The sequence below is a fragment of the Haliotis rubra genome, unplaced genomic scaffold (genome assembly GCF_003918875.1).
Source record: "Haliotis rubra isolate DU_JTF1 unplaced genomic scaffold, ASM391887v1 Scf342, whole genome shotgun sequence".
NCBI lineage: Eukaryota > Metazoa > Mollusca > Gastropoda > Lepetellida > Haliotidae > Haliotis > Haliotis rubra.
Window position 1 is genome coordinate 100,337 of NW_025767016.1, and position 10,739 is coordinate 111,075.

General features: G+C 41.8%; 2 protein-coding genes across 2 annotated transcripts; one reads left to right on the plus strand and one right to left on the minus strand.

The window, feature by feature from the left end:
* Nucleotides 1-2,300: 2,300 nt before the first annotated feature.
* Nucleotides 2,301-4,886, plus strand: LOC124284679. Its single transcript, XM_046720780.1, has one exon. It carries the CDS (start codon nucleotides 2,301-2,303, stop codon nucleotides 4,884-4,886), a length of 2,586 nt encoding a protein of 861 aa, XP_046576736.1.
* A 3,683-nt stretch (nucleotides 4,887-8,569) lies between these two features.
* LOC124284680 lies at nucleotides 8,570-9,642 on the minus strand. Its single transcript, XM_046720781.1, has 4 exons — nucleotides 9,537-9,642; nucleotides 9,107-9,398; nucleotides 8,887-9,058; nucleotides 8,570-8,575 (listed from the first exon to the last, which is right to left on the minus strand). Exons 1-4 carry the CDS (start codon nucleotides 9,640-9,642, stop codon nucleotides 8,570-8,572), a joined length of 576 nt encoding a protein of 191 aa, XP_046576737.1.
* Nucleotides 9,643-10,739: the final 1,097 nt, after the last annotated feature.

Here is a 10,739-nt window from a genome sequence, read left to right on the forward strand (position 1 = left end):
TATTCCTCCAGGACATGTGAACCATGAAACAGTTAGATCTAGGAGCTTGGACGATGACCTCTCATTCAATGTAAATGCTCCGGAATTCGTCCCAGTTCGACAACATCCGATGCCAACACAAGCTTCAGATCTCACAAGTTACCTTTTAAAAAGGGATCTTCTCAATCTCAGGCTTACTAAATTCAGCGAAAATCCTGCTGAATACCAAATGTGGAAAACAGGGTTTAGGAACATAGGAAGTGAACTGAACTTGTCTCAAGAAGAAATGGAACTTCTCGTTAGGTGGTTAGGTGTAGAATCTGGAAGGTATGCAAGTAGTATACGATCGTCCAACCCTCATGATCAAGTCACAGGACTCAAGCGAATATGGGCACGACTGGATGAACGCTACGGCAGTCCTGAAGCCGTGGAAGCCACGGTCAAGAAGAAATTGTTCAAGTTTGAAAGGGTCACAAGCAAAGACTATCAGAAACTGTATGATTTGTGTGACATCTTATGTGAAATAGAGTCCCTAAAAGAAGATGAACACTTCAAGAATGTATTTGCTTATTTCGATTCAACCCATATTGCAAAAGTTACCACCCTTCATTCAAGGCAAATGGACTGACAGGGCCTCACACCACAAGAGACAGAACAAGGTTACGTTTCAAGTTTCAAGTTTGAGGTTCAGGATAAAGTTTTTCCCCAGAAAGATTTCAGGTTCAGAACTCCAGTGTCAGTGAAAAAGACAGATGTTGAACAAAATGGAAATCCCTCTCTCCAACAAGCACGGCCACAAGCCAAGGATGTACCATATTGTCCCATTCATAAGGCGCATCACACACTGGGAAAGTGTCGCACCTTCAGGGCTTTTCCGTATGATGAAAAGAAACAGTTTCTTAGCAAGCACCGCCTGTGCTTCAGGTGTTGTGAATCTGACAAACTTTTTAGCAAACAGCTGTACCCAGTTTATAAGGTGTGATGAATGTAACAGTGATAAACATTGCACTGCGATGCATGTTTCCTGCTCCTTGTGTGAAAAGACCTCTCAAGGTACGGATTCTCACGGCGGGGAGACACAGGTGAAGGTTGCCTCCAAATGCTCACAAGTTTGTGGTGGCAGATTTCAGGGGAAATCTTGCGCAAAAACAATATTGGCTAAAATCTTCCCTCAAGGGCATAAGATGAATCCCATCCATGCCTATGTGATCATTGATGACCAAAGTAATAGAACTCTAGCAAAGCCCAAGTTATTGGACAGGTTAGATGTGACATCTCAGACTCTAGCATATCTTTCATCTTCGTGCAATGGAAGCACTACAACTTATGGAAGACAAGCTTCAGGATTGGTGATGGATTGGATGACAAGCTTTCAACTTCCTCCTGTTCTGGAATGTAAGCATATTCCAGACATGAAAGACGAGATACCGTCACCAGATGTCGTCGCACATCATTCTCATCTTGAACATCTCACAGGCTTCTTCCTTCCAGTAAACAAGGATGTTCCCATTCTCCTCCTCATAGGAAGAGACCTCCCAGAAGCACATCATGTCCTTGAACAGTGCACAGGACCATGGGGCTCACCTTTTGCTCAGCGTCTTCCTTTGGGATGGGTTGTTATAGGCGATGTCTGTTTGGGACAGACACATTCGCCTCAGACCGTAACTGTGAATAAGACATCGGTACTGACCAATGGACGTCCGTCATATTTGGAATCATGTCCAAATAACTTCAAAGTAGAGAAAGAGATAATTGAAGATGATATCTTCACTCAAGACACTATTGGTGACGAAGTGTTTGAAAGAACTAAGGATGACAATAAGATTGGACAGTCAATAGAAGACCGTCTGTTCCTTGAAATGATGGATGCTGAAATGAAAAAGGGTAACAATGGAAACTGGACAGCTCCATTACCGTTCAAACCTGGCAGAACCAGATTGCCAAACAACAGGTCTCAAGCCGAAAAGAGAGCATTTCTTTTGGATAAGAATCTGAAGAAAAATCCTCAGAAATTAAAAGATTTCGTGGAATTCATGGGAGACATATTGGATAAAGGCCATGCAGAGAAGGCACCGCACCTTCGACCTGATGAAGAATGTTGGTATCTTCCACTTTTCGGGGTGTACCACCCAAAGAATCTGACCCAACTCAGAGGGGTCTTCGATTCCTCAGCTACATTTGATGGAGTATCACTAAACAATGTCCTGATGACTGGACCAGACTTTACTAACAGTCTGTTAGGTGTGTTATTACGATTCAGGAAAGATTAAGTTGCAGTTACAGCAGACATTCAGAAAATGTTTTACAGTTTCTTCGTGAATATGGACTATCGCAACTTTTTGAGGTTCTTCTGGTATGAAGACAACAACCCTGATGCCGAAATCATTGAGTATCGAATGTGTGTACATGTGTTTGGCAACAGTACATCACCCGCAGTCGCTACATATGGTCTTCGCAAAACTGTCAGTGACTATGTGGTTCAGTGTGATGAAGATGTCAGGAGCTTCGTTGAAAAGGATTTCTATGTCGATGACGCTCTCACCTCTGTAGAAACCTGTAGAAAGGCTGTAAGTCTCTTGAAAAGAACACAAAATGTCCTCCAGTCTGAAGGTCAACTACGCCTCCACAAAATTGCTTCCAACAGAACAGAGGTCATGAAAGCTTTCCCCAAGGAAGATCTCGCCAAACATCTAAAGACCGTGGATCTCAGCAAGGAACTCCTCCCTTTATGTCACAGTCTTGGATTAGCATGGGATTTAAACAGAGATGTCTTTAGGTTTCTCATTCAAGAAGATCAACTAGACAAGCCATACACCAGAAGAGGTCTTCTATCGGTTATAAACAGCCTATTTGACCCTCTCGGCTTCCTAGCGCCATTCACAGTTAAGGGCAAAATTCTTCTTCGGGAACTTGCACGTAAAGGCACAGACTGGGACGAAATACTTCCTCCTGATCGTCAGTGTGAGTGGAACCTGTGGAGACAGTCTCTTAAGGCTGTAGAAGAGTTGAGTGTTTCATGTGCCTTTGTACCCATATCACCATCTGAGTCAGATTCAAGACAAGTTCACATTTATTGTGATGCCTCTGAAAAGGCAATTGCTTCAGTTGCCTATCTAATGGCTATGAAGGATGGACAAACTCATGTAGGTTTTGTGCTGGGTAAGGCTAAAGTAGCCCCTCTGCACTGCAACACCATTCCCAGATTAGAGTTGTGTGCTGCCGTGTTGTCCGCTGAAATTGCAGAGTTCATCAGTGAACACCTGAACATATCACTCAAGAATATGAAATTCTACACAGACAGCAAGGTAGTGCTCGGGTATATTGGCAATGATACAAGGCGCTTCTTCATTTACGTGAGCAACCGTGTTCACAAGATCAGACAAGTATCTACTCCAAGCCAGTGGAGTTACGTTCACACTTCATCAAACCCTGCAGATGCTGCTACGCGATGTGTACAAGATATGAACTTTACAGCCAACAAGTGGTTGTCTGGACCGCAACAGTCACACAGGGACAATCCTGAATCAAAAGAAGTTGTGTATCCACTTGTGAATCCTCAATCGGACAAAGAAGTGAAGCCTAAAGTAGTTACAGTCAAGACAGAAGTCAACAGATCTCTTGGTGTTAAGAATTTCGAGAAATTCTCTTCATGGACCAGACTAGTAAATGCCATCGCATTACTTAAGGATCTCGTTCAAAGGAAAAAAGGGAAGGTCGTCTCTCGGCAACAAGACTCTGTTCAGAACTTTCTATCTTCACAGATATTTATTCTCCTAGAACTTCAACGAGAAGTGTATGGTGCTGAAATCTCTTGTCTTTACAATGGTAAACCTGTTCAAAGACAAAGCCCCATCCGCGACTTATGTCCATTCCTTGATCAACATAGCCTACTCAGAGTAGGTGGACGACTCTCTAGGTCTAATCTCTCATCAGAGGAAAAGCATCCTATCATCATACCTGGTGGCAGTCATATAGCACAGTTGCTTGCTAAACACTTTCATGAACATGTCCAACATCAAGGAAGGCATCTCACAGAGGGCGCAATCAGAAATGGTGGATTCTGGATTGTTGGCGCCAAAAGACTGATTTCGTCTCTTTTACACAAGTGTGTTCTGTGTCGAAAGCTGCGTAGACCTCTGGAACATCAGAAAATGGCAGACCTGCCATCAGATCGGCTCACACCAGGAGTTCCATTTTCATCAGTAGGTGTTGACACTTTCGGTCCATGGCAAGTTGTGACAAGAAGAACCAGAGGAGGCAGCGCCAATAGTAAGCGTTGGGCAGTTCTGTTTACTTGCTTAACCATCAGGGCAATACACATTGAAGTTATAGAGGATCTAAGCAGCTCATCCTTTATCAACGCTCTCAAAAGGTTCCAATCCATCAGAGGTAAAGTGACATTATTCCGCTCCGATAGAGGCACTAATTTTGTCGGAGCCACAGATGATCTCAAGATTGATACTATTAATATGGAAGAAGGCCCAGTCCAGCGATACTTGTACAAGTCAGGATGTCAGTGGATCTTCAACGCCCCACACTCTTCTCCCATGGGTGGAGTGTGGGAGAGAATGATCGGTGTGGTGAGGAGGATTTTGGACTCTCTTCTCGCCCAGAACCCAAATCATCTTACGCACGAAGTGCTTGTAACATTTATGGCAGAAACATGTGCTATTGTGAATTCAAGACCCATCACCCCTGTTTCATCGGATCCGGATTGTGCAACAGTGTTATCTCCATCAATGATTCTGACACAGAAATCTGATTCTGTAGCTATCCCATCAGGTGAATTCACTCTGCCAATCATGTATAAACACCAACGGGCACGTGTCCAGCAGTTGGCTGATATGTTCTGGGAACGTTGGAAGAGAATATCTTCAGTTGCTACAGTTCCGCAGGAAGTGGACTGATGTGAAACAAAACTTGAAGGTCAATGACATTGTTTTGCTCAGGGACAAATCGACACACAGAAATGAGTGGCCAATGGGACGTGTTGTAAACGTGTACCCAAGTGATGATGACATTGTTCGGAAGATTGGAGTTAAAGTGTTCAAAGACAATAAGTTTGTTGTGTTCACAAGACCAGTGGCAGAAGTAGTTTTGCTAATTTCTGAGTGACTTTTTGACATTGTTTAATGTAGTAGTTCAGATCTGATACCAGTGAATTTTAGATAACTATGTGTTATATTAGTGTTAATTGGTTATGTTAGAGTAGTCGGTAGTGATATTTCATTAAATATCAGACGGGGAGTGTGATGTCACGCACTGACATCTGAGGTTTGATGTAAGCTTCACTAGAGTTGCTTCCCTTAGTTTGAGGTTGATTACCTCCCTTGGCCAGCCATGTTGTACCATGCGCTCATCAGCGACAAGTGTCGTTCTCAAGTTTGGAAGTGTTTTCTTTGCATTAAGCCTCGCACCAAGACGTAAGTTGATTTACAGTGTTATAGGATTCATTCCTCGTGTTCTTGTGATAATTATTCCATGGTATCTTCTGTATTTTATGCATTTAGAAGAAACATGCATCTCCGTAATTTGTGAGGCTCTACATAGGTAGGGTAATGCTACGCAGTAAAAACGTACATCTCTGTACTTTCGTGAGGCTCTATACAAGTGGGCTTGACATTCGTATTATATATTTTATGAAACAACTTAGAACTGTCATGGCATTTTGATATCGCAAAAATGTTTTAATTGAACCAGTAAATTAGGCTCAATGTCTGGTATTGGTGTTGTTTACACAATTAAGTATAATTTAGCTAAAGGTGTGATTACACTCATCCAATGTACAGGAATATCACACTTATAGTTCCTTTGTTATTTTACAGCTTTTACCACGTCACACGTGATTGACCTCATCATGCATAGTCTTCATGATCGTACTTTTGGTACAAATAAAGGCAGTCAAGGTTAAACTAGCTGTTGAAGACTCTTCTTTATAGTTGGAGAACAGCATAGTGATGGTCCTGCGGCAACTGGGGATCTGCACGATGAGCTAGCAAGCGATGATGACTGAACGTTCTCTGGTGGTACATAAAAGTGGCCCACCCTTATAGCTGAGGCTGCGTTTTGGTTGTAGATCCCATGACTCTCTTGGAGTGAGTGAGTATAGTGTTACGCCGCGTTTAGCAGTATTCCAGCAATATCCCGGCGGGGACACCAGAAATGGGCTTCACACATTGTACCGTGTGGGGAATCGAACCCGAGTCTTCGGCGTGACGAGAGAACGCTTTAACCACTACGCTACCCCACCGCCCCAGGATCTCATGGAGAACGAGCAGAAACGTGGATCATCTAACTCGTGTGTTTCTGCTAACTGTAGTTCATTTGTTGTTTATAGTCATATTCCAGCTATTTGGCCTGCGGTCCATAATCGGACGATATGATGACTAGAACCCCGAGTATTAATCTACGCCAAAGAGATATGATAACTTGCAACAACCAAGTCCGCGACCCTGACAGATAGAACCTGTGTCCCATCTCTTATGACAGAAATGGGTCTCTACAGATCAGTTCTAACCAGGATCTACACTTACTTTTGTTAATCCCAAGCGGTTTGTGAAAATTGTTTTATCCTCCGAAACAATTTGAACTTCAAATCCTATATAAAGAAACGTGTGCTTACCTGTTGTGTTACAATCGCGGATTGAAGAGATTAAGTAGAAGTTACTCAAATAAGCTCATTCAGGACATAAATCGTTACCTCGAAAACATGACTCAGGTACGCGTGACATGCTTCTCAAACATGTAGTGTTATTCTATATGTGTATGCTGTAGATCGTATCCATAGTAAAGCATCGCTTTTGTGCATTGCAACATTTCATGTCACGACCACGAGCACAAAAATAAGTAAATCACACATGTTGAATGTTTTCTGATGGAGCCCCAATCTTTGCTAGGGAAACAGAAGTAGTCTATAATCTTACGGCTTGAAGGAACGTCTCATGTAGATGTTTATGAAATATAAGAAAACTCGTCTGGTCGGTTTTTCAAAGGGAAATTTCCAATTGAAAATGTTTGAAATTGTTTTAAATGTAGACAGTAAATGTTATCCTGGTACATATAAAACGATGTAGATCTCGGAACTGACGTTATCTTGAGAACGCCACAATTGGTGTGAGAGTGGTAATATAGCAGGCATAATGCTGACTGCTCCGTTTAACACATCTCTCGATCTGTGCAGTGCCCACAGGAACGAGTTGAACTATTCAAGTTGACTTTTAAGAAAGATAATCGTCCGGCAATATCACTTTTAATTTCAAACGTCGAAATTGACAGTTGCAATCGATTCGAAATCGAATACTTTGTAATAAGTGACCAACCACATATACAAGGTGCCAGAGGGATTTGTTTTGTTTAACTTTTTATCTTGGGCAGTCATTTTAAGACATAGGCGGGGGATAGTGTGATGGCTAAATCGTTCGATTCCCAACAAGTGTAAAATGTGTGAAGCCCATTTCTGGGGTTCCACTGCCAGCATTTTGCTGGAATATTGTAAAAACAGCCTGCAAACATGCTCTGACACTCACGTATGCAAGGGGAGTACGTGTCACTCAGGTTGTGTTAATTTCAGGTAGTCCACTGGTTCTCTCGGCGCACCAAAGCTTCGGGTTCGCTTTTTATCATGGTTGAAATGTACGAGTGAGTGAGTTTAGTTTTACGCCGCTTTTAGCAATATTCCAGCAATATCACGACGGGGGACACTGAAATGTACGAGTCCGTTTCGGATATCCATCGGCGTGATGTCGTCGGAGTTTTGCTTAAGGCAGTGTAACACCATTCTCACTCACTCTTGTTAGATTTGTATCAGTAAATACGCAAGTTCATGTATATACTGAGGGAAACAAATAAGGGAACATCACTTCATGGCAGTGTACCTTTATTTATTCTCAGATTTCTTCCCACAGCGCTATTCAAAGCCTGTGTTGAAACCTGGAAAATATTAAAGGCACGCTTGAATTTTCCTGTGTTCCTTTATTTGCTACTCTCAGTATATTTTCAATCGGTAAATTTGAACAAGTTTGGACAAATCTTGCCGCCAAATTTAAGGAAGTAAAGTTTTGACATCAACGTATTCTGTGACACAAACACACCTGAACTATGTTGTACTTACTGTACTGGATACAGAATGTACCTGGTGTTTCAAGTAAAGGATTACTTGTCACCACGTTAAAAAAACAAAATCTTTTGTAATTCTTCTTTATTGTCGAATTACCATGATGTGTCAAAGTTTTAACGAATGAAAATTTCTCATTTACATGTGATTACGATATGTGATTGAATAAAAAGCAGTAAATAATCTGGCATCACTGAAACGGCTAGGATTTCTATATTCTAAACAAAGCATAAATGAAACAGAATTTGACAATATAACCATGAAATAAAACTGTTGAAACATTTTTTTCACTTCAGTCAAATTGACGAAGAAGGTAAGTTAACATAATCAATGTACCATTGTTTGGGCAAAAGGGGTTCTTGCACATATACAGTCCAATATTTACAGCAAGCCTTGGCAGCAGGAAGAATTACCCAAGGAGCATGAGTAGCCGTAAGCTTACAATGCACGATGTATTCCAAAGTAAATATTGCACCATCACATCTACAGGTAACATAACGTTCCGTTATAAATGCTTACAGTTACGACTGCTTTGGGTGTTTCGTTTTGTCCATAGCTACTATGATAATCTTGACAAGGAAAAAGCTTATCTCCATCCCCAGGGGAATTAAAGTTAAGATTGTGTTCAGGTTAGTCCGTCCGATGTTTTCGTCTACTATTGAAACAATAATTATAAGCTTTGCTATATATGTACTAAACGTATACTCAGTAAACTTCCTGATTACAAAAATATCGGTACTGTCAAGCGTTGTTACGAGTCCGATAAGAAACGCCAGTGCTACACTTCCACCTACGACTGGACCTAGTGGCGTGCTGGATCGGGCGCTCATCACCATAGCCAGGGTTAACAGTGTATTGCCAAGGATCCAGGTCGCAAAGGCAGCAATAGCATTCTCAACGAATAGTATGAACAGCAAGTTGTCAACGTTACGGCCTTGCTTCTGCAGCTCTATCTTATTTTCGAACCTGGTTCAGTAGCTGAGGGTAAGGCATACAAAGTAACAGATCGTCGACCCAAGAAGGGATACGAAGGCCAGTTCCAGGGCTTCTCTGTCGAGGAGGAAGAGCCAGCTGATGTAGAGAAGATCACCCAGGATGTGTACCCAGAAGAATGCGGGTTTGAAGAGGACGGGATGGAGGTAGAGAGGACCATCCGGTCCCTTCCTACAGAACAGGGTCAGCGAAAAGATGAGCCAGAGAGGTTGAAGAGCATATATGCTGATGAAGCCATAGATAGACCATCGGGCCTTCCTCAAAACGTTGTTATAAAGGTTAAACACATCGACTGTTGTAGTCAGGAATATATCTGAAATTTGATATCAAATATTTCAGTTTTGTTAATCAAAAATGCAAATCATGTATGGGGATCTGAAACATAGTCATAACAATTCCTAACAGAGATATATTCTGAAACGTGCTTCTCCTTTTGCAAGAGTGCACTCACCTGATCCTCCAAGCTCGGCAAAGAAGGTAAGTATGACTGACAGCACAAACACCAGCAGGGTCGACACGTTGAGTGGTAGAAGCAGGGACTTGCCTGAACACTTCATGTTAAAGAGGGGTCACTGAATAACAGAAAAGAAAATGAGTAGTAATGAAACCCACAGAGTGAGGGATTGGATGTTTTCTAAACGTCTCATCGTCATCATATCAGTTGCTTTGCGATTAGAATACCAACGTCATATAAATACATCAAAATTAGATTTAAAGAGCAATGTATATAAAAAAACACACACGCACACGCACGCACACGCACACGCGCACACGCGCGCACGCACACACGCACACGCACACACACGCACGCACGCACGCACACACACACATACACACACACACACACCAATGTCCACAATCATCTAGAAACGGACTACAAGCCTTCGCAACAGCCCGATAACATTACAGAGAGAAACGTGTACTGCCCTGATCTTTGGAATAAATATGTTATGGTATAAATTGCAAAAACATAACCGATAATCTAATTGGTACTTTTCACGTGTCGACAGCACAATTGTAACTGCAATATGATGTTAAAGCAGTGCCCTCAGCAATAAATACAGTGAAGCAAAAATTCACCTTGCTGAACCAGTTGTCAAGGAACATAACACTATGTTCTTATTGTTTAACATCGGTGCCAAAGGTATTTTCATTAAAGAATGTATGCACTGGTATAAAGATGTGAGCGTGCCACATTGATGGTTGCTGTCAACATGCTCTGTTAGTCAAAGGCTTGAAATTATCCAAACATGACGTGGAGGATCTCAAGGGAAAAAGATTGAACGTGAACTTTATTCAGACTGTGAGTTTTCAGGTATGGATGAATCGGATTAGGGAATTTGATGTATGCAAATTGAAACTGAGAGTTTTTCTTGAGTACTAACATTAAACTGTAATATCCATATGTTTATTCGTTATCCCAGACAATTCAGCACTGGCAACATTTTAATTTGATTTGGTAACTTTGCTAAGTTGTCTGACTGAAGACATTCTGGTTTGTCTGACTGAAGAATTGTCTAAGGGAATTTTTACACTTTCTGTAAGCCAACAGCGGTCCAAACTGGGCCACCTCGCCGTACAGGAATTTCGTCATCTCTTTGGTCACTGTTGGTTGTGTATAATACAAGCCAAAACGTAGTTATATCGTATAAAC

Bases quoted from the DNA above. Each gene is read 5' to 3' on its own strand.
- LOC124284679 (XM_046720780.1), top strand. From the start codon at position 2,301: ATGGACTATCGCAACTTTTTGAGGTTCTTCTGGTATGAAGACAACAAC.
- LOC124284680 (XM_046720781.1), bottom strand. From the start codon at position 9,642: ATGAAGTGTTCAGGCAAGTCCCTGCTTCTACCACTCAACGTGTCGACC. The intron at 9,399-9,536 runs GTGAGTGCACTC...ATCAAATTTCAG, and splicing joins TGCCGAGCTTGGAGGATCAG to ATATATTCCTGACTACAACA. The intron at 9,059-9,106 runs GTCGACGATCTG...CTACTGAACCAG, and splicing joins GCCTTCGTATCCCTTCTTGG to GTTCGAAAATAAGATAGAGC.